Source organism: Excalfactoria chinensis, chromosome 3, assembly GCF_039878825.1.
Source record: "Excalfactoria chinensis isolate bCotChi1 chromosome 3, bCotChi1.hap2, whole genome shotgun sequence".
Lineage (NCBI taxonomy): Eukaryota > Metazoa > Chordata > Aves > Galliformes > Phasianidae > Excalfactoria > Excalfactoria chinensis.
The window spans coordinates 5,411,338-5,434,877 of NC_092827.1; the positions used below are offsets into that span (position 1 = coordinate 5,411,338).

At 48.2% G+C, this 23,540-nt stretch overlaps 1 protein-coding gene across 1 annotated transcript; it reads left to right on the forward strand.

The window, feature by feature from the left end:
• The first annotated feature begins 143 nt into the window (after positions 1 to 143).
• HADHA (hydroxyacyl-CoA dehydrogenase trifunctional multienzyme complex subunit alpha) lies at positions 144 to 23,359 on the forward strand. Its single transcript, XM_072331441.1, has 20 exons — positions 144 to 260; positions 4,212 to 4,253; positions 4,334 to 4,404; positions 4,899 to 5,032; positions 6,262 to 6,400; positions 7,412 to 7,531; positions 7,617 to 7,719; positions 9,511 to 9,633; positions 10,282 to 10,400; positions 11,227 to 11,283; positions 14,014 to 14,123; positions 14,619 to 14,753; positions 14,910 to 15,081; positions 15,746 to 15,832; positions 17,262 to 17,402; positions 17,931 to 17,999; positions 19,182 to 19,377; positions 20,256 to 20,370; positions 20,950 to 21,095; positions 22,432 to 23,359. Exons 1-20 carry the CDS (start codon positions 173 to 175, stop codon positions 22,575 to 22,577), a joined length of 2,313 nt encoding a protein of 770 aa, XP_072187542.1. The 5' UTR covers positions 144 to 172; the 3' UTR covers positions 22,578 to 23,359.
• Positions 23,360 to 23,540: the final 181 nt, after the last annotated feature.

Sequence of the window (23,540 nt, forward strand, 5' to 3'; positions counted from 1 at the left end):
CCCCTCTGCTTTAGCACCGACAGCCACCGACGCTCTGTGGGCAAGGTGAAAGAGAGAGGGAACCAAAAACCGGCCGTGTTCGGAGACAGGCACTGATATGGGCAGCCCCAAGCGCTGCGCGAAGCCCCCTCCCTTGGCGGCCTCTCCCTCATTCGACCTCGCGCGCAGCAAGATGGCGGCCGCAGTGCGCGCTATTGGCAGCTTGGGGCGCTTTGCGGCCGCTACGAAGTATTATCCGCCTCGCCGCCCGGCGGCTGAGGGTGAGTTACGGGTGGGGGGGGAGCCGTGTGTGACGGTGGGGTCGTTGAGGAGGGGGGGGGTGGCCTTACAAGGAGGGTAATGACGGGTGGTTGGATCGGGGGCGTGGAGGCCTTACAAGAGGGTTTGTGAGGGGTGAAGGGGCTGTAGGTGTATCTACATGTGAAGGTGTCACCGGAGGGGGTTTATGAGGGTTAAATGATCGTAGGGGTGGTGTTGGGAAGGGGGGTGTGCTGTGGACGCCTCGCTAGAGGTGTTTGTGAGGGGTGGAGGGCGGTATGCTGGCGTGTGGAGGTCACCAGAGGGATCTGTGAGGGGTTGGGGGGGGGTCGTAGGGCCTCATATCCCGCTGGGTGAGGGCCTCGTTAAGGTTATATGGGAGGTAATGGGGCTGTGAAGTGGTGTGTCCACTCATGAGGGGGGTCACTGGGTGGGGTTGGCTCTGTCTGTGTGTGTCACTGTGGAGGCTGGTGGGGATGGGAGGTGCTGAGGTATGTGGTGAGGGGGCTCCTGCAGGGGGGTGATACTCCTGGGTGCATCCCTCCTTGAGGGAGCTGCCATCCCATGTCGAGATCTCACCCCTTTGGAGGGATCCCCCCCTGTGGGGGGCTGTCCTTGAGGGCTGTCTCCGTGTCCTTGAGTTGCTCTCACCTCAGTGTTTCCGCCCCTCTAGGGGGGAACACCTTTGTCTTTGGGACTTATTTGTGCACACAGGGGTGCAAGGTGTCCACAGATGGCTGGGGAAGTGTCTTTGGTGTCCCACAGTCTGCCCTATTTCTGGTGTACAAACATTTCTCCCTTATGCATTTGCTCCTTGACCTAGTTCACACTGCTTCCCTATAGAAGTTCCATAGAGAGAAGTCACCAGGACCTCAAGTGAGACCTGGGAACAAAACTCAGGCTGTTGGAAGCAGCCAATTTTTTCTCTCTCAAGGGCCTTAGAGTCTTCTATAGACGTGGAGCTGAAGTAAGCAGTGTTTCCTGGAACTTAATGCCTGTCTTCATATGATGCTGGAGCAAATTTGTGCGTGACCCAGTTGCTACAGGAGCAGAGTTCTGCAGTTGATAACAAGCAGAACTGTGGCAACTCCAGAGGTTTCTGGGGCCATCATTGGTGGATCTGTTTCTTCTAGTAATGTTCTTCATTACACTCCTGGAGCTACTGTCACTTACCATAATTAAATAGTGTTGTTCTGCTGTAACAAAGCATTTATCAAGCAGCATGCAAACCTAGCCAGGGCAGGCCAGAAAGCATGCAAAAGGCAGTAAGTAGGCTAAAGAAAAGCTCAGGAGCAAGCTGTACCTGCTCAGCTACGTGTGCTGACAGCTTCCCGGAGGGGACAGTGAGGCTCAGTGTGCCAGACATTTCCCATCTTGCAGCTCACAGGAGAGGCTGGAAGTGCTGCAGCTCGTTGGCTTTGCTCAGCTTAGCTCAGGACTACAAGGAATCTTTTCTCAGCCACCTATGGATCCCGTTCCCAGCTCGAGTGGTCTGCCATCTCTGGGTGAGCATGGGGAAGTGCTGGGTAGGGAAGGAGTAGAAAAGAAAGTGGGAGGAAATGGGTCCTGGCTAGGTGTCAGAAAAGAGGTGTTTTCTGATCTCTGCTGCATCTGAAGTTCTGTGCCGAGCCCTGAGAGCAATTTTATGATGCACTCTTTCTCCGGACGGTCTTTCAGTTGGAATGAGTGAAGCAGGCAAAATCAGTCTGTATTTAAACGTTTTAATGCTGGAGCGACTCGTTAGTGAAATGGCAGAAGTGTGCATCTGGCCTGATGCTGTGCTGTTCCCTTCAGAATCACGAAGGAGGGGTTTCTGCCTCTGATCTAGGCAAGTTCCCAGCACTGCTGCTGAATGATTTGATTCCTGAAGCAGGCGTGCTGTGGCTGTGACCAAGTAAACGTGGAAAATATCTTCCACATCCAAAACTAAAAGCACGATCATGCTGGGATCTGTAAGAAAAGCCTCTCAGGCTGATGAAACCTCGCTTGGTTATTAAGCTGCTCTCACTCTTATGACACTACCATTCCCCAAAGAGTTTGTATTTAAAATATGGTGAGATTTGTTCAGCCTTTCTCTTGAATGTTTTATCCCCCCCCCCCCCCCCCCCCTTCCTGTCTTTTGTTTTGCTAAGCCTGAAAGCAAAGTAGAATTTGAGGTTTCAGGTTTTCTCAGAAACATTCTGTTCTGTGTGTAGGAATTGGAAAGAGGAAAGAATGGTTGGCCATAGGATAAGGTTAATTCATTTCTTCAGGTATTTCTTATTATTACTTTGGATTGGGGTCGTACAATGGAGAAGACTATTGGTAAGCACTGGGAAGAGATGTTGCTGTCCCTGCTCTACCAGAATCTGGTTGTGGGTGTGGAAGGAGAACACGATCATCTGCTTTGCAACTCAGATTCGTTTGATGTAATTCTCCTTCCTGGTATGCCTGGAAGTAATGCAGGATTAAAGTGAAAGAACTCAGACGGCCTCCATCTTCTTGTCAGAACAGTGATGGTGTTTTTTGCCAGGTTAAAATACTGCTGAGTTCTAAGTGCAGATGTGATGCTGAGGAGCATCGTTCAGCAAAGAGACTGTTGTCAAGCCGTGCTCATCTGTGTGCTTAGTTTCAGAAACACCTGTCTTCAGCTCACTAAGGGAAGTTGAGTTTGGCCACAGCCGTTTCAACCTGGGCCACACAACCTGTGGCCTGCAAATAACTTTGGAGTGGAAATCCATTCACTCGTTGTTTATAAGATGGCATTTGGGTGCAGAGCGACGCACAGTTTCCATCCTGCAGCTCAGCCCTGTGTGTGTGTAGGAGACGAGGAATGGAGCACAAAGGTCACAGCCTGCTGCCAGCACTGCGGTGGGATGGAAGGAGGGTCGAAGTGCAGGGGAGCTGCAGCCCTAAGCTGTGTCATGGGGCTATTGGGGGGGGGGGGGGGGGGGGGAGGGGAGGGAGACCTGGAGGGTTTGCAAGCTTTTCTCTGCTGAATTTTCTACCAAACTGATGGGAAAGGGCTTGTTTTCCTCTTGAATTTGCTATCAGCACTGAACAATACACCTCCCCCAGCTAAGTTTTCCATTGGTAGGTATGCACTATGGTGTAAGAAGTAATGCTTCTAGATTTCAGACTTAAAACAGCTTTGGCAGTGATTCAGCATAGGTCTGCAGTAGCAGAAGGTCCTGTTGGTCAGGATCAAGGTCACTTGAGCAGAGCTGGAGTTCATTTGTGTAGCAAAAGGTCACTGGACAAAACACAGTTTCTCAGCAGAAAAAAGAGAGAGATTTGGGATTTCACTTGCAGACAGAACTTGTTTGTATGATGGTCTGAGTTTTTGGAGTGCTTAAAACATAGTAAGTTTGTCTGGGTGCTTCCACCTGCAATTAGTAGGGATAGATCTGGTATTTAGTTGATAGAGATTGGAGGAGAGAATATACATTGTGTGCTTTGCTTTACCAGGTGCACTCCCTGCTGTCTATGAAGTAATGCTTGTGTTGGCACAGGTCACAGGCACAAGTGTATTTTTGCAGTATATGTAATTATATACATTGAGTATCATGTACATTGGGTATTGTCAGGCACTTATTTGATCTTTGGAGCATGTAATTTGAAGGCTTCAAACTCCCCAAAGTGCAACAAGATCTGAAAGTTACTGTGTTGAACTGTGCACCCTGATGGCAAAATACCCCCATTTGTTCCCCTGTTGTCTCTTCTCACCATTTGAGTAATGAGGTTTTGCTTGTTGCCCTCAGCTTGGCATTCCTGTATTGGAAGCTGTGTGTGAAGGTCACTTCCATAGCATGGAGTGTGCTGAACCCTGGTGGTAGCACAGAGCCTTAAAGAGGGAGCAGGCAGGTTTAGGATTTTCTGTAACAGTGCTTGGCATAAGAAGGGTACATGAACAAGGGACACTGCAGCTGGGATTACTGAGCATTCCTTTAACGTCTGCAATGTCTTTTCTTTAGGCTATGCTTGCCGTAATGTCTCCACTTCCACTGCTCTTCAGGGTAAGCTTGAAGATTTTCTATGTGAGTTCATCTAAAACCCATTGAACATAAGCTGATAACGTGTTTCCATTTGTTTCCAGCTAGAACCCACGTGAGCTATGATATCAAAGGAGATGTTGCTGTTGTACGCTTCCACACACCAAATTCAAAGGTACTGTTTCAACTGCAGTACAGATGAGGCAATGAAAATGCTGTGATTTCAGACCAAGAACATCCCTAACCTGCAGCCTTTCAAAGCTGTGAACATAGTAAAAATTGGACAGTGAGCTTTTGGATGTTTAATGAGAGGGTGAAAGGTGATGGTCTCGAGTTGCACCAGGGGAGGTTCAGGTTGGATATTAGGAAACATTTCTTGTCTGGAAGAGCAATGAAGCATTAGAACAGGCTGCCTGGGGAGGTGGTGGGGTCACTGTCTATGGAGGTGTTTGGGAAGCATGGAGATGTGGCACTGAGGGAGGTGGCTTATTGAGCATGGTGAGGGTGGGCTGACAATTGGGCTCCATGATCTTAGAGGTTTTTTCCAACCTTGATGATTCTATGATTATAATTGTGCTGGGGAAGTTCCTGAATGGCTTAGTTCAGTGTTTAATCAGATGTTAAACTCCACCATCTCCATCCTTTACAATGTTTGTTTGCTGCCTTCAGGTGAACACTCTATCCAAACAATTGAATGCAGAGTTTACTGAAGTAATGAATGAGATTTGGACCAATGAAGCAATCAGAAGTGCCGTCCTCATCTCTTCAAAGCCAGGTTCTTTCATTGCCGGAGCAGATATTGAGTAAGTTTGGGTGTGTTACAAGTTATGCTGATGGTGTTTCTCCCAAAGTCTGGTAACCAGGGTCAGAGTCCTGGTGTGCTGTGCAGTCTGAGCAGTTTGTCACCGACATCTCCCCAGGGATGAGACAGAGGCTGGGTGTGAATCCTTGTGCACCGGATATGCAGCTTGCTCAAACGAAGTCAGGACCTTGATAAAAAGGAGCATGGCTCGTCATTAAACTTGATTTGCTTGTAGCATTGGGTCATTCCTTCCTGCATGCTGGAGTGCAGCCAAGGAAAGTTCCTTTCCTGGCTCCGGGGTTAGCATTGTGCTTTGGGCTGGGACAAAACAAGAGCAGATAATTTACATGCAGAGCTTCATTTAAGCTGGGTTTGAGTGCCTGGTTGTCTGCCAGTATGGCCCCTCAATGAGGCAGGACTTGGCTTCCTGCCATGTGAAGCATCCAAGCAGCCTCCCAGGCCATTCATTGTGGGGAGCTCACAGGGTGTGTGGGTGCTTTCGCTGGGACCTGGAGTGCAATTGGCTGTTAGTCCTGACCTCAGGCAGGGCAGAATTATTGTTTAAAGACAATGAAAGCCAGAAAGCTCTAAGCTTTCAGGAAGGTAAATGACAAACCAGCCTTTCAAAAAGCGTATTACCTTTTGCTTTGCCCATGAATAAGGCCAGGCACTTGATATGTGATATGGTGGGAAGGAGGGAGTAGCGAGAGCAGAGCAAAAGGACAGGCTGCATTTAAGAGGTGCCTGTTGGCCTCAGCACTACGAGCCTGCTGAATTGTGCCTGTCTGGCAAACAGTTCTAGCCTCCATGGGAATAATTGACTGAGGGAGTCTCTAATTGGTGGAGTGCAGCATCAGATCCTTGGCCATCTGCTTCTCTAAAAAGTGATTCTGGATTCTCCCCACACCCTTTCTGGCAAGTGCTTTGAGGTTTTCTATGACCCCTTCCTCTTCTCCCCCAAAGCCTTTCAAAGCCCTGACACAAGGAAACTCATTCACTGCCTGCAAGCATGAACCAGTGTCATCGTGTGGTGACTTAACCCACTGAATTTAGTAGTCTTCCTGCGTTGTCCGTTAATCTAAGACTGTGGGACTGAATAGCTTTGGCCTGTCTGTCAGTCACTGGAGCTTTGTTGGGAAAAGGGGAGCAAACTCCTTGAAGCACTCTCCATTTTATTGCTGTTTTCTCAGTGCTTTTCCAGTTCTGATCAGCCTTTCTGCCTCACTGCAGCATGATTGCAGCCTGCAAGACTTCTCAGGAAGTGACTCAGCTCTCTCAGGAAGGACAGAAGATGCTAGAAAAAATTGAGCACTCTCCAAAGCCCATAGTTGCTGCCATCAGTGGTTCCTGCCTGGGAGGAGGACTGGAGGTATTGAGCAATTCTGGGTCTGCTGAGCAGCAGGGGGAGTTGGTAGCACTGGTTCTCTAAGTTATCCATATGATGCCCACAGGTCTGCCCTGTGAGGGTTTTGAGACCTGACATGGATTCATTACATCCATTCAAACGAGTTTGTGGCAAGTTAATGGTTTGGAGCTTCTGAGCTTCAGAGCTCTGCCATGCTAATTTTCCTGCTTCTGTCAGAAGGCAGCTAGTCAGATATGATGTGTGTGGGCCAGAATAATATTTAGATGAGAGCATCCTGGGGCAAACAGGCTGTTTCCAGCAGGCATTGTATTTACATAAGTACTGCTGGCGGAGTTCAGGCTGCAAATGTGTCTCACATCCCAGCAGCTTCTGTTCTTTTAAAGGTTCCTGTGGGAGGGATGAGTGTGGGGAACCTGGCCGGACTCCACCCTGGCCTGTGTACCCTTCTCCCTCGCTTCCCCCTTCAGCTGGATGTAGTATCTGCTTCATAATCTTCACTCAGTGTATTGTAAACTAAGACTGTAGTAACTCGTAGAGCAAATCTGTTGCTAAAGTGGAACAACATCATAGGAATAGAGTCTTGAGTTGCTTGCGTACTTCTTAAGTAACCACATCTTCTTACAAGCACAGCGGTGATTGATCTGGATTTGGTGATGAAGTGATTATATCATGGTTGATCAGTAAATGGGACTGTGCTTTAAATGCATTGTATGACTCTAGCCCTTAAAGGTCTCGATGAGATTTAAATTAACGAGGTTTGAAAGTAGCTTGATTCAGATTGTTAGTCTCATGTTCACATCAGTAGCTCCTTGTTACTCTCTCAGCCCTGAGTGTGCTGGAAGAAGCCTTGAATGAGCACTGAAGGAATTTGAGCAGCTGAGTTAGGGACTCAGAATAGAATTAGGAGGAAAGCCAAAGCAGTGTGCACAAGAGACATTTTTGATGGATGCCCAGTTCTTCTGTGGTCTTTCCCACGGAAACCTTTAGTTGTCTTTTCCTTTTTTTTCCCCTAAGGTTGCCATTGCTTGTCACTACAGAATAGCAACAAAGGACAGGAAAACAATCTTGGGAACACCTGAAGTATTACTGGGACTCCTGCCAGGGGCAGGGGGAACTCAGCGCCTACCAAAGATGGTAAGGAGGAGAAAAACTTTACTCTGCAGCCTCTTCTGCTGCACGATGTCATCCCTTTTTTAAAACCCCCTTTCTATGCTTTCAGGTGGGACTTCCTGCTGCCTTTGATATGATGCTGACTGGGAGGAATATCCGTGCTGACAAAGCAAAGAAGATGGGTCTAGTTGACCAGCTGGTGGACCCACTAGGTCAGACACTCTGCCTTTCAGTTGATAGGAAGCTGCTGCCCATTGGTGAACCTCTCCAGTTTAATGGGGGGAGAAGCCATTGATGCCACAGTCTATGTGGAGCAGAGCATGTGGACTGCAAAGTCATTACCGTTCTCTGCAGGATAATCTTCATTCCCACTGCTGAAGCATGGGTACAAGGATCTTTAAATGTCAGGGTAAAGCTAAATGAACAGGGGAAGGTTAGCATAGAGGGCATCAGGCGTGTCGGCTCTCTTGCTTAAGCTCATAATATAGTTGAGAACCTGCATTCCTCATTTATCATGTCAGAGGAGCAGACTGGAATCTGTCATGCTTATGCAGCCTGCAGATGTTAAGTCCAGTGGCAAGATCTTGAGCAGAAGCCAACCCCCCACAGCTTAGGCAGTCTGAATTGCTAACTGACTTTCAGCTGGATGGTGATATATACCTTGCAGGCTGCAGAGCAGATTGCACTTCCAAGTGCTCCTGAATGCGAAGAAAATATATGTACCTATTTTTAAAGTGCTGCTGTCTACCCTGAGAAATGCAAGGGAAGCTCCCATGTGCCTTGTCTCAGACCAGCTGGATGAGATGTTATTAGCTTGGTTCTCGCTTATAAAATAGCTCCATGGTACACGGCCTTGAGTTAAATCTGCTGATGAAGCTTTACCACTGTGTGTATTAAGTGTGAATTGCCTTTAAGAGCTAACTTACCACCCTTGACTCAAACCAAATTAGGATATAGAAGGAACACAAAAAAGGTGATGTGCAAGCACTGGAGGCATTTCTTGTTCCTTCAAATAGCACCCAGTGCCAAGGGGCTTTCTTACTGAGTATTCTCATGTTCATTCTCAATGTCTGCATGAAAGTAGCTTTATTCAGCTGGGGTAGTGCTTTAGTTGACTGTAGAAAGGAGGCGGTTTCATGCATTGCAAGCAGTTCTCCTTCAGTAAGGTGCTCCACAGCGTTCTCTTGATGTGCCTAATGGTGTGCCCTAATCTAACTCTAGCATGTGCCTTTTATGTAATAAAACACATTTTAGTTGATAGCTTGAGGCTCCCTTGGCTAAGATACTGCAACAGTTAGGACATCGAGGCTAAATGTTGCTGTGTGTAGTACTAGCTAAAGCAATTGAGAAACTTTTTGCACTCAATGTTGTGCAGACTTTCTATGGTATATAAGGAAGTAGGGGTGCAACAAGAGGGGGAGAGAGGCAGAAAACTTGAGTTCCGTTAATATTTTAGGGGTGCCTGCACTTATGCAGAGTGAAAGAGTGAGAAATAAAGGGCACAAACAGCAACAAGATGAATGATAGTTAGGTGTTAGAAAAAGGTCTTTATAGTCAGACAGTGAAACAAGGATCTAGAGAGGTGATGGGATCCTCATTCTCAGAGATATTCAGAGCCGGACCAAACATATTCATGGCCATTCCTGAGTAACCTGATGGAATTCTCAAGTTAAAACCAGACTTTGAACTTGGCCTTGCTTTGAGCAGTAGGTCTGACTGTCTGGCCGTGTTCCCATCCAACCAAAGCTTTTCTGTTCTTCTCTGAAATCAGTGTTTGTGTTTAATTGATGTACAGCCATTGACTTCCATTGGGATTTGACATGTTGGCATTTCTGTATGAATAGTATGAACATTAAATATCTGGGAGACCTTCAGAATCAAGAAGAGTCAAGCAGGGAGGGGGCAGAGTGGTAGCAGTTAAAAGGAATATCCTGTCACTGTCACACCCTCTCATCAATGATAAATTCTGCTGTGTTTCCTCAAGACTTTTCTTTTGTTCACAGGGCCAGGTGTGAAGGCTCCAGATGCACGAACAATTGAGTACTTGGAGGAGGTAGCAATTGGCTTTGCCAGAGGGTTAGCCAACAAGACTGTGTCTGCCAAGAGATCAAAAGGACTAGTACAGAGTAAGTCTGGGCACCACAGCCCAAGCCAAAGAACTGTAGTGAATATTAATCCAGCCTTGCTCAGAGGTCATGCTCCTACATAGTTTTGTCATCAAAGCAAAGTTATTTGATGTTGTAAATTGTCTCCTGAGCCAGGTGGGTTGGTAGTTAGAAGGTTTCTGTGCAGTTTAGGTTCTGTACAAAGCTTATGTAATCAGGTGAGGAGTGACATGTTGGTATGCCCTGCACTGATCCTCTGTAGTCATGCCCTTGTGCAGTTAACAGAGCCTGGAAATTATGACATCCCTCTGTTCAGTTCTGCTTTGCGGTTACGTTAGGAGAATACCTTAGCCCTAGAAAAGACTTATCCATAGAGAAAGCCATAGGTGCCCTCCTTAGCAGATCATGCTACCTGTGATTAGCTGAGTTTTTTGTGCATACTCTTATTGCAGCTACACAACATTCACACCTCCAGGTTGCATCAATTCCTAGACAGCCTGGTTTAGTGGTTGGCAATCCTGCTCACAGAAGGGTGGTTGGAGCTCAGTGATCCTTAAGGTCCATTCCAACCTGAGCAATTCTGTGATACTACTATTTAACTGTTGGTTTTGTAATTTTAAGGCTGATTACAGGCCACTGTGCTGACACATGCTTTGTTCCATCTTGCAGAGTTAACAGACTATGCGATGGCTCTTCCATTTGTGAGGCAGCAAATCTACAAGACAGTGGAGAGCAAAGTTCAGAAGCAAACCAAAGGACTGTACCCTGCTCCACTGAAAATCATTGAGGTAATGCTCACTGTGAGACATAAAAAACCACCTAAATGAAGATGGATTTTTGGGGTAAATAACATGGCAACAGACAGGGGGTTGGTGTTTCCTTCCTCTGAGCCAAGCTATGGGTACTGACTGATCTTTATAGAAGATGGGAGCTAGTTGTGTGGTCTGCCCAGCAAACATGGTAAAATTCAGAATAGCTTCCCAGAACATGATTGTCAGTTTCTATGGTAATGGAACAACAGGTTGCCCAAGGAGGCTGTGGATGCCCCATCCCTGGAGGCATTCAAGGCCAGGCTGGATGTGGCTCTGGGCAGCCTGTTCTGGTGGTTGGCAACCCTTAGCACAGCAGGGGGGTTGGAGCCAGATGGTCATTGTGGTCCTTTTCAACCCAAGCCATTCTATGATTCTATGAAACCCAAGTGAGGGAATGCTTAACTTGGAATACTTTGTCTCTAAAGCTTTGTCAATAAAACCAGTGCTGTTTTCCTAACTCTAACCCCACAAAACGTTAAAACAGGCATTGTATTACAGACATTATCCTTGGTTGGATTTTTGTTTCTTTTAAGTGACTTTTCACCTCTAAAACCTGTGAATGTCACCCTCTAACTGAGAGCTGTGACCTTACAGGAGCAGAGTCCAACTGAAACAATTCCTGAATCCATAAGTTGTGTGTAAATACCAACAACATGAACAGGACCCAGAGTGTTTGAAGTGCCCTTTGAATACTGGAGGGCGGTCACTGGTGACAACAGGAGGTGCATCTAAGCAATTATGATAGCACAGCTGTTGATGGATGTGCCTTTAGTCATGGGAGATCTTTATTGTTTTTAAATAGGTCGTAAAGACTGGTCTTGATCAGGGGCGTGACACCGGATACCTCGCTGAATCCCAGGTAAGAAGATGAGATCCCTGGTAGCAATAAATAAGCTGTATAGTTGTGTGGTGAGTTTAACCATACACACAAAGGATAACATTCTCCACAGGTGCCTGGATCCCTGCCCGCTCTACTGCAAGCGGGTCTGTGGAAAAGGCCTATCCTGAACAACAGAACTGGTTTTGTGTTGGTTTTCTGTTGCTATTCTGGTTAAGTTTTGGGGGGCTTTTTTCAAGGTTCTTCATCTGTGGAAACAATTTGTGTTTCTTCTCATTCCTGTCTGTTTAGTCTTCCTGGGCTGGGAATAAGCAAGCTGAGTTCACTGATCTAGGTTTCACATAGCAGGGCTTTGTGTTTGATTTCTCTATGTATCTGAGCAATATTTGTTTGTTCTGTTTGACACATGGGATGGGTAACCTAGAGGTGATGCTTTTGTGGTGTCCTTGTTTGTTTTCAGCAGTGGTTTCCCTACACAGAGTAGGGCTTCTTTTTCCTTATCTCTCAGTGGAGCTGGCCTTATTTAGCAACCACTCCAGTGGGAGTACTGCTAGTACTGGCCATTCAGAGTGACCTCAGCAGGCAGGAGCCTTGTGAAGTTCAGCAAAGGGAAGTGCCAAGTTCTGCCCCTTGAGAGGAGCAGCTCTAGTCTCCACAACAGGCAGATGAGCCTGGTCTGAGTCCAGCAGAGGATCACAAAAATGATTGGAGGTCCAGAACGTCTGACACATGAGGAGAGGCTGAGAGAGCTGGAACTCTTCAGCCTGGAGAAGAGAATAACTCAGGGGGGATCTTACCAGTGTGTATAAATACCAGAAGCAATAAAGAAGGAATAGCTGCATGCTTTGGCATCCAGTGGCAGGATTGGAGGTCAAGGGCACAACCAGAGCACAATAAATTCACTGAAACATGAGAGACTTATTTCTGTTTATGGAAGTGTTTGAACACTGGCACAGGTTGGCCAGAGACTATGGATTCATCTTCCATGGTGGTGTTCAAAACCCAGCTGAGTGCAGCAACCTGCCCCAGTTGAGTCTGCTTTGAGCAATGGGGTTGGACAAGACAGTCTCCACAGGTCTCTTCCAACCTCAGCCATTCTGTGACTCATTGATTCTGTGAAATAAACCCCTATTTTGTCCTTCCTTTCCATTCAGTTCTTTACTTCCATGCCATGTTTGTTGAGTTCACCATCAAAAACTGTAAAGTAATTAGTAACTTAGTATTTTTGATACAGATAAGGTAACCCCGGCCTTGCACAGTGGTTCTGATGTCATTACCTGAGCACTGCTGGCATTGCAACTTGTGGATCCCCAGAAGATCCGCAACATGCCCATCTGTTTATCTGTGTATTTGGGCCATCTGTCACATCACTGCCCCTTCACCACCACTGAAATGCAGCCCGTTCACATAGCACTGTTTGCAGCCTTCATCGGCTTTTCATGCTGCTGTCTGGCACATCCAGCAGTTTCTCATGCTTTGTCAGTAGGTTGCTTTGTTCTCTTCTGGTGATGAAGTCCTGGTCTGAGATGTAGCTGTCTGCCTTGTACCTTAGCAGTGACCTCCTAGATGCGCCCCCTTCCTCCCCCCCTCCCCAGAACTGTCTGTTCTAGTTATTCATTCCACCCACATTTGATCTGATGCCGAATAAAAGACTCGGGATATTCTGTTCCTTACAGAAAAGAATGAGTGGTTTATTTCCTGAGAATAGCAGCAGGGCGAAGATCTTACCAGGAACCCCTAAAGAATAAGAGTTTGTGTCGTGCCTTTTCTGATGCCTCCTCCTTCCCTTTAGGATAGGAGAATCACAGGTTCTCTTCCAATCTTCTCATTTCTGATGTTTTAACAAGCCTTTAACTCAGAGGACAGTAGTGAGGGAAGATACTGCCTGCTGCACGCTCCATTATATCAGTGGTTTTCCCTAGCTGATTTGGCTCAGACAACATCATTAGTTTGCAGCCGCCGTACCCTGGCTGTCTTTTGTCTTCCTGTCTCCTTTCCTCTTTCATGCTGAATGCTGAGAGATTATGCAGGCCTTTGATTTTGTGGCCTCTTTGTGATCCTCTGAAAATAGCATCAGAGTCCTGCTGTCAGTGAGAATTGGCCTGTTCAGAGATTGTTCTTAAAGTCTGAGTGCAGGACCCTTTCACTTGGAAGCCGCCTTGTCAATGGTCCTAGCTAATGCAGGATGCACATGGAAGAGAAAGGGTCGCTTCTTGCTCTAGTCTCTTGTCTGTAAATTATTATCACTGGGGGAAGCAGAAGTGGCTCCTGCATTGGTCTGTAAGGCCCTCAAATCTGGCAAGGCAGCAGCTTCACCTCTGGTTTACCCTGCCAGTGAATGTTCCTCCCCAGAGCAATGCTTGGAGGTTCCCAGGATGAGTGGAAACGAGTTTTGAATGCATTAGTTGGGGAGGAAGGAGATGGGCACACAAAAATGATGGCTGCTTTTGCTCTCTGGCAGACCCCCACTCCTGCAGACACTTCTGTGTGTTAGAGGTATATATTCCTTGCATTATATTGTGCGTGGAAAATGACACTGAGCAAAGCAGTTCCTTACTGCTGGCCTGCATGGGAGATAATGGTGCAAAATGAGCTGTGCCCAGCACAAAAGGTGCTCTGAGCGTCCATTTCCAGGTGACTCATCTATGTGTAGGTGCTGACCCATGGCCATATTTTTGATGGTGCATGCTTGGGAGAGTGACAGCTGTGTTAAAGACTTACATTTTTGCTTCCCTATTCCCTTTCTTCCAGAATTTTGGCCAACTTGCAATGACCAATGAATCCAAGGCTCTGATTGGACTTTACCACGGGCAGGTGCACTGCAAGAAGAACAAGTTTGGAACACCTCAGCGAGAGGTCAAGTGAGTGCAAATGTGGGGTGTGTGAAGGAGGAGCTGGAGGGCATCTGTTGAGAGGCTTTTGATCCAGAGTCCTGAAAAGCAGAAGGGAGATTTTCCAACCTTGGGAATGTTAATATTCCATCGTCTGGAGGTCTCACCCACAAATTAAATCTCGTTGCGTTAAAAATAGTGCCTTTTTGGACACCATTCGGGATGGATATTAGGAAAAATTTCATCTCTGAAAGAGTGATTAAGCATTGGAAATCTGACCAGGGGAGTGGTGGAGTCACCATCCCTGCAGCTGTTCAAGAAGTGGGTACACGTGGCACTTAAGGATGTGGTTTATTGGGCATGGTGGTGATGGGTTGGTGGTTGGACTTGATGGTTTTGGAGGTTTTTTCCAGTCGTAATGATTTTGTGACTCTTATCTGTGCGAGTCTGACCACAGCAATGGAAATTCAGCTATTTCCAGCTTTGAATGCTTCCCTCCCCCTTCCCCCCATGCTTTCTCTACAGGACCCTGGCAGTGCTGGGAGCAGGGCTCATGGGAGCTGGGATTGCACAGGTTTCAGTGGATAAAGGCATGAAGACCATTTTGAAAGACACATTGCAGAAAGGCTTGGACAGAGGACAGCAGCAAGTCTTCAAAGGGTACGTGAGCTTGCAGGAGTTTGCATGGGATGGGGCTTCTCTTAGCCAAAATATTCCTTTGTTTGCTGGCAGTCGGAAACTTGTGACACCACTGTTCCTCTGGAAGCTTCTACCATTAATTGTCACAGAAATGCTCTGACAGATGTTCTTCCCTAGGCTGAATGGCAAGGTGAAGAAGAAGAGTCTAACATCGTTTGAGAGGGACTCTATTCTCAGCAACCTAACGGGCCAGCTAGACTACAAGGGCTTTGAGAAAGCAGACATGGTGATCGAGGCTGTGTTCGAGGACATTAACATCAAGCACAAAGTGCTGAAGGAAGTGGAGGCTGTGAGTATTGGTTTTGAGCAACTACACCAGACACGGCCACTGTATGGTGAAGGCGCAGGGTATTTGGCCCAATGAATTTCTCACATCTTATGCTGCTAGTTGCTCATTTCAGTACATGGGCAAGTGTCAAGGCCAGTCTTCCCTTTCTGTGAATAAGGAGTCAACAGCTCCAAGCTGAACGGGGTCAGTTCCAACATTCCCTGACTCCTGGGAGCTACTCCAGAAAATCTTGCATTCTTTGGAGCACAGAATGACAGTAATGTCCTTTGGTATCTCCACTGCTTGTCCTTTACCTATCCCTGGCTTGCTGCCACTGCTCTTCTCTGTTCAAGAGCACACTTGGGGAAATAACTGTTTGCTAAAGCAGTTAGCCTGTGTTCCTCTGAAGTCCCTCACCTCATCCAGTGTGGTTATAGTGGACTGCAGAGTCACAGGAGCTCTGGGACTGACTGATACTGCAGACCCCCAGTGGAAGTCAGGCCTGGCTGAGTTGGGCTGCTGCTTAGAACAAACTTACAACACTGACAGAGAAAATCAGGTTTTCCTCATGTCTCAGGCATTAGCAGGTGCTGGGAATGCTCTGTGCTAGCACTGTTCTCTCAGACTCTGTACATCACATCTGACTTCAGTGCATTCAAAGTGTTTGTTCTACTCCCTGCCACAGGTAACCCCTCCTCACTGTATCTTCGCCAGTAACACATCTGCCCTCCCAATCAAACAAATTGCTGCTGCTAGCCAGAGGCCAGAGAAGGTGAGTAACCAGTACCAAAGAGCCTGTGAGTCTGCTCTGTGCTGAGTTGTCTGTATTGACAAAATGGTTTTGCTGTAGACAAGCATTGAGATCTTCTGCTTTCTCCCCAGAATGTCTTAATACCCACGGTGGGCAGAGAAGCTACATTAGTCTCAAGTTGAGAAACACTTCAGACAGGGAGACCTAAGTCATTTTAATGGCTGGTTAGATGTAGGAGTGACTTACCACAGTGGTAATGTGCCTCCTCAGGGAGAAGGCACTAATCTGGCAGCAAAAAAGAGAAGGAAAGTTGGAGGCTGGGAGACTGAATTCAGAGGTGATGAAACCAAAGGGGCAGCCAGGCTTTTTAGGTAGGTAGGATATGGAGGCAGTAGGTTCTTGAGGAGAAGGAAAGGGAAGCTGTAGAGATCAGCTGGAAATTATTCCACAAATATAAACGTAAAGTTGCCCATGGCTGGTGTCCTCAACTCTGCAATGGTCTAAAAGCTGCCCAGGGCAATGCATTGCCTGAGAAGCTCATCTTACTGTACAAGTTCCATGGATGCCTGTAAGGGTCATAGAGTAACAACGTGCCCTCCCCACTGTTGGAGGATTCAGTGACCTTCATGAGTCTCTTTTTGGTTTGTTGTTCAGACCGTAGTTGCATTGGAAATGCAAATTGCATCTTAGTTGTTCATACTTGCAAATAACATCCTCTTGCTGAATAAATTGCCTGTGTAATGACTCTTTATGGGGAAACAAATAGGAAATCAGTTAACTAATTAACATATTTTCTTTGATTAGTTTTGCAGACTGCAAATGTCCTCCAAGGTGCCTCTGACTTGTGCAGGTCTTAGTGCCAAGTGTAGCTTCCAGGACGAATGAAGGTGACATCCTGATTACATGGCCACATTAGGAGGAAGAGGCATACAGATGAATAATCATCTCTTAAATGCTGTTACTTATCTCTGTAATTAATTGCTGAAATCATGCCTTCTGGTTGTTAGATAGGCTTCATCACCCCCTCCCCCTTGCTTTCCTTTCCCCAAGAAGAAACATTACTAGCTGTACACAGGGATTCTGCCACATCCAGACTCTTGAAGGAGCACCACCCAAGCATGTTGCTGCTCTCCTAGGTCAGGTCAGAGAGCACCTGCAGATCACACAGTGCCTGTGCTTCACCTGGAGACTGAGCTCAGCTGAGATTCCTGGACAGGTCGATAAGTTTTGCTGCCAGACCATTAGCAGAGGGTTGAGCCACGCTCTTGATCCTGTAATCATCCTACCTAAATCCTCACTAAGGCAAGAGCTGTGGGATGTGTGCTGCTTCCTTGGGAAAGCTGAGGAGAGAAGAAAAGAGTCCTCCCACTGGAAAGGGATGCAGTTTTGTCCAGTAGTTCACAGTGTGACATAGAATGTGTCTTAACCTTGAGCTCTTCCTCCTGCCTAGGTGATTGGGATGCACTACTTCTCCCCTGTTGACAAGATGCAGCTGCTGGAAATCATCACTACAGACAAAACATCCCAGGACACAACTGCTTCTGTTGTTGCTGTTGGCCTCAAACAAGGCAAAGTTGTCATTGTGGTAAAGGTGAGGGAATGCTGCACAAAATACAAGATGGGATTATAAATAAGAGTGGCTTGTGCACTGAAAGAAGGCTCACGTGGCTTTGGATAAGATGACATGAGCTACTCATGCAGAGAAGTGAAAATGGAGGTTAGAATAAGACAGATGCCTAGCTGATCCTTCAGATGTCTCTTGGAGCAGCCTTGAAGGGCTGGACACACAGGAGAAGTCTGGTGAATCAGCATAAGAAGCCGCATCCCTGCTCTAAGCAGCTTCTAGGGGGCTGCAGTCTGTAGATGCATCAGAGATGGAACAGAGTGTGGGCAGGACCCCTCTACCTCTTCTGTCTGGGTAGATGCAGGGACAGAGGGGCCTATGAACAGTAACCATCCTCTTCCTGGATTTAAATTCTGTGTGATACGTGTGCGAGTGCAGAGAAAGAGTTAAGCAAAGCAGAGGGAGAAGAGAGGCAGGACCTGAGAACAAACTGCTGTGATTTGTAGGTGAAAGTGTTTTTCTCACCTGCTTCCCTCTTGTGCTCTTCTTCCCCAGGATGGACCTGGTTTCTACACCACGAGGTGCCTGGCACCAATGCTGGCAGAAGTGGGCCGAGTTCTCCAGGTGTGTATCCCATTGGATACTGTGTCCACCAAACAGTAGTGTAAATTCTGCTGCTTCCTTGCCCTGTCAGCCTGGCCTGAGTTCTGGCTGAGAAGGGAAATGGGGTAAGCCTTCAAGACAGGGGAACTAATGGTGTAGGGTAAACCCACAAAGTGGCTGTCTTCTCACTACATCCCTGACAGGCAGCTGAAGCTGCACATTGAACCATTAGCACTTATTAAACCAGACCCCCAGGTGTCCAATAGGGAGGGGTTTTCTGCCCGGATCCTGGCTTGAAAATACTCAGAAGGTATAAAATTCCATTGAAGTCTGATGATGGGTTTCCACAGGATTCCAAACCACTGGCCCAGTTCCTCTACTCAGACTCTTATTAGATACGTGTCCTCTCACACAGAGTGGTTGGGAAGCTCGTTTGGACAATTGTTGCAGTGCTGGATCTAGATTTCAAACCATTTAAGAAACACACGAGGCAGAGTTTGCATCGCAGTTACAAGGACTCCCCTTTATCTGCACTGTGGTCTGCTCTGTGCTGTGCCATGTATTTCCTGCAAGGCAGCTCTCCAAAAGTTCTTGAATCCAGGGCTGCAAATCAGAGTGCAGTGTTACAAACTCAGCATTCAAAACAGTGATTGGGAAAATGGCAGGGGTGTACACACAGGTTTCTCTTGGCTCTGCTCCTGACCAGAGCAGGCTTGAGAGAGTCTTTGTGGGGTAGGAGTCAGGTTGTCCTCATCAGGCCATGGCACAGCACACGAGACAGTGAGCAAATCCCTGCCACCATGTCCTTGGTGACCTTGCCCTGTTCAGGCTTTGAGCTGGGCAAGTTTTTGCTCTGTTGAAGGAATCTTACAGAAAAGAGTCCTGTCCTGCATGGAATTTGCCTGCTGTAAGGAATTTTCATCTCCCTGTGTTGATGAATGAAGTGAGGCACCAGACTTGGTGCCTGTGGTTATCTTCAGCCTTTTCTTGGCTGTAATGTGGTCTGCTGAGATGTGGTGCCTGGGGTTTTCCTCTTTGTACAAAGTCAGGGGAGAACTGGGAGCTCTGTGAGCACAATTACACTGCTCCTTTCTGTTCTCAAGCAGCTAATGGGGCTTGTCACCATCTGTGACCCCAGATGGGCCTTTCTACCCCTACAGTGGGTTTCCAGAGATGTCACTTCTTTCCCTTCTATCGCTGCAGGAGGGCATTGACCCAAAGAAAATAGATGCCATCTCTACAGCCTTTGGCTTTCCGGTGGGTGCTGCTACATTGATTGATGAGGTTGGTGTGGACGTGGCTGCACATGTGGCTGAGGATCTCGGCAAGGCCTTTGGCGAGCGGTTTGGAGGTGGCAACATCGGTTTGTTCAAGCTCATGGTGCAGAAAGGCTTCTTAGGTAAGATGCTGTGCTGTTGTGATCCAACGTTTTCCCTCTTTTTTTTCCAAGGGAAAGTATTTTGCGTCCACCAGCCTCTTCTGCTTCAGGTGAGAGCAGGCAGAACAGTCCTAGGAAAGGGATGGGAAGCTGTACCCTGAGTAGGCCTTGGGACCTTCCTTTTAGAAATGACTTCTGCAGGCAGAGATGCTGCTGAGAGTGAAAGCAGCAAGCAGGATGCCATAAAGCTCTGTCTCGCTCTTTCATTGAACCTGCACATGCAGGGATGTTAGAAACAAGTGTTTGGGAGTGAATGTGCTGAAATGAAGCAAGCTCTGACCTGAGATTTATAGAAGCTCCATTGGAGGGAAGGTGGTGGCTCTGTCCATGTGGTAAAGGCAGTTTCATGTTGGGTTCAAGAGTCAGCCATGCCTCTGAGCGTGCCAGGATAGAGCTATGTGCAGCAGTGGGACCTGTGTCTGGGCTATGGCAGCTCTCACCCTGCAAACAGCCCTTTCTGTGGCCAGAATCTGGCAGTTAGAGTTACTCACTTCTTGTCATCTCTGTCCCTTGCTCTTATGGACAAGGACTGCATCTTTTTTACTGCCAAAGCCATGCAAATGGTGACATTATGTGGCTGTCCTCTGCACCTAATGAAGGCACTGGGGCCTGGCACAAGTGGCAGCATTTTGCCAAGGAGCCAGCTGGATGTGAGCCCCTTCCCTCCCTCCGTGGTGAGGCAGCAAACAGTCTTGCTGTGAAGAGCAGAGAGGCTGCCTGTGCTGAGAGAATCTGCTCACACTAACAGAAGTGGGAGTCACGAGGTCAGAGGCAAAGGTGTTGTGAGCATGTGAGACAAATAGCAAGATGTAACTGTCTTTTTTTATTTCCCCTGGCAGGTCGCAAGGCAGGGAAGGGTTTCTATGTTTACCAGGAGGGGGTGAAAAACAGGAGCTTGAATTCTGGCATGGATGAGGTCTTGGCGCAGTTCAAGTTGCCAGCTAAACCTGAAGTGTAAGTACCTGCAGTGCTGAGCAGTGCTGTTGTCTGGCTCTTGCACTGTCCAGCTCCTCCTGGCTCCAAGCACAATGTCTGCACCAGGAGCCTTGAAGGACAGCACTGAACACAGGGTCACTCTGAATGCCAGGTGGCTGTTACCAGCTACCATGTAGGGGAGCAGGCTGTTGGCTCGAGAGAGCCCATGCTTATAGTAGAGCATCCTTGAATTCATCAGCCCTTGCTTGAACACCTTTACAGAAGGGTTTCCTGTGGTGGCTGGGTTTGTCAGAGCAGGTGGGTAACCATGGCCTTCATGTTTCAGACCTGTTGTGCAGCCTGACACTGAAATGTCTCCTGGAGCAGCTCCCATCTGGCCAGATCAACTCCTTGCATTCTTACTTGCCTGACTCAAGTCATAGCACAGAACTTGGCAGTCCTTAACCTCACGTGGCTGGGGATGACTCCAATGAGAAAAGATTCCTCCACGGTCCTTTCCCTGTCCCTTTTTTCTTCACATACTCTCTGTTATATATACTCTCTGTTACTCTCTACTGTTTTAAGCTGCACAGCCCTGAACGATTTCTTTCCTTGCAGCTGTACTGATGAGGACATCCAGATGCGCTTGGTGACGAGGTTTGTGAACGAGGCAGCCATGTGCCTGCAGGAGGGGATCCTCAGCAGTCCTGTGGAGGGAGACATTGGTGCTGTGTTTGGTTTGGGCTTCCCACCTTGCTTGGGAGGTAAGTGTCAGGTACCTGGTACATCCCTCCTCGCAATCTCAGACTAGGAGTGGAATCAAAATAATTTGCTTGTCCCCTTCCTTGCAGGCAGCTTTGTACCCCTAAGGTGTTCTCTGGAATGCAGAAACACTCAAAGCTTTGCTGCCAATTTTAGGGTGCACATTTCAACTGTTGGTTTTGTTTGGTCTGACACAAAGGTCTACACAAAGATGACAGCATGCTTCTTCTCCCCTCTAGGCTGGGTTCATGCATAGGATGAGGTGCTGGCTTCCTGTGTCAGCAGCTGGGGTTCTCCTCTGGAGAATGTCCTATCTGGGACTGATACGGTTTAGTACCTTCCTCAATGACATTGACAGTGGGGTTGAGTGCACCCCCAGCAAGATGGCACCAAGTGTGGTGTGCAGTCAACACCCCTGAGAAACAGAATGCCATCCAGAGGGGCCTAGACAGGCTGAGCAATGGGCCCAAGAGAACCTTGTGAGGTTCAACAAATCCAAATGCAAGGTCTCGCACCTATGTCAAGGCAACCTCCATTACCAATACAAGCTGGAAGTGAAAAGATTGAGCACTGCCCTGCTGGAAAGGACCTCTGGGGGTACTGGTGGATGAGAGCCAGCAATGTGCCCTCACAGCCCAGAAAGCCAACACTGCATCCTGGGCTGCACCAAAAGCAGCATGGCCAGCAGGGTGAGGGAAGTGATCCAGCCCCTCTGCTCTGCACTGTGAGGCCTCACCTGGAGTGCTGCATCCAGATGTGGAGTCTTCAGTATGGGAGAGATGTGGAGCTGTTGTAACACATCCAGAAAAGGGCCACAAAAATGATCCCAGGGATGGAACAGCTCTCCTATGAGGACAGGCTGAGAGAGCTGGGGCTGTGCAGCCTGGAGAAGAGAAGGCTGTGAGGTGACCTGAGGGTGGCATGTCAGTATCTAAAGGGGAGCAACAGGAAAGGAGGGACAAACTTTTAGCAGGGTCTGTGGTGATATAGTAGGGCGAGATGGTTTTAAGCTTAAAAAGAGTAAATTTAGGTTAGATGTAAAGAAGGAGCCTTTCATAGTGAGAGCGGTGAGGTGCTGGCACTGGTTGTCCAGAGATGTGGTTGATGCCCCATCCCTGGAGACTCTCAAGGTGAGGCTGGACCAGGCCCTGGGCTGCCTGATGTAGCTGTGGTGTCCCTGTTCACTGCCAGGGAGTTGGACTAGATGGCCTTCAGAGGTCCCATCCATCTCTAAGGATTCTATGATTCCATGACATATCGGCCAAATCCAGTGCTGTCACCTTTCCGGTAGCCTTGGTTCTCCTCCCTTCTTCAGCACATCCCCTCCTGTCCTTCCAGGTCCCTTCAGGTACGTGGACTCCTACGGTGCCAAGCAGCTGGTGGACAAGCTGCGGAAGTACGAGGCCATCTATGGCTGCCAGTTCACGCCGTGCCAGCTGCTGCTGGACTACACCAACAGCCCAGGCAAGAAGTTCTACCAGTGAGCGTGGCCCATGATGCCCATCTGTGATACACCATCAACCTGAGCCCCGGGGGCACCAGCGCTCTACCAACACCCGATTCTCTTTAAGGTTAATCTGCGAGGCACCCTAGAGAGGCAGGAAGGGAAGGAGGGTGGCAGCAGATTGCCTTGTTGCTTGTATTCATTTCAAGTGCCTTACCAGTTACTGTGCGTTGGGCACATCCGTCCTGTGCCGCTGTGAGCCTTGGGGATGAGAGTGAGAATTCCTTCTACATTTACCTCCATGTTGCACCCCAACAATGCTCCTGGGGCCTGGCAGACGCCATCCTCCACACGACTGGCCCTGGGGCCTTGCCTTTGAACCTCCACCAATAAATCCCCATCTCCTGGGTTTGGACTCTATGCCTTCTTCTCCTCCGCTCTCCCTAGGGCTCAGCCCCTCAGCACCAAGGAACAGAACCACTCTGGGGTGGAAATAAAGCGTTCAGGCAATCCTCAGGGCTCCTCTCAGTACATCGTGGGCCACCCACACTTGCTGGCTGCCTGCTGAGCTGTGAGAGCAACCAAGGGGGGGGCAGGGGGAAGTAGAAAAAGGCCGGCAGTGCAGAACAAAGCCCTGCTCTGTCACCTCCACCATCCATCAGTGCCTGCAAGGAGCCTCCGGCTCTTTTGTCTGGCCCTGAGCGCTACCGCCAGTGTTATCTTGGCAGATGGACCCGCCTGTAATTGCGAATCAAGCAGCCAAAGGCCAGAAGGGTCCCCCCGTGGGGAGAGCTCAATTTAAACTAAAAGGCTTTAAATCTCTGCACCTGTCACTGATTTCAGAGCCCTGCTGGCCTCCACCTTGCTGTGGTGCCAGGTCTGTCTCCCAGCCCGAGCAGAGCCACAAGGGACACAGGGACAGCGTGAAGTGTGCTATGCCACCCTTCCATCCTCTGCACTGAGGGTTCCTGTCCCCCTCCTCCCCAATCAAGGGGCTCTTCCA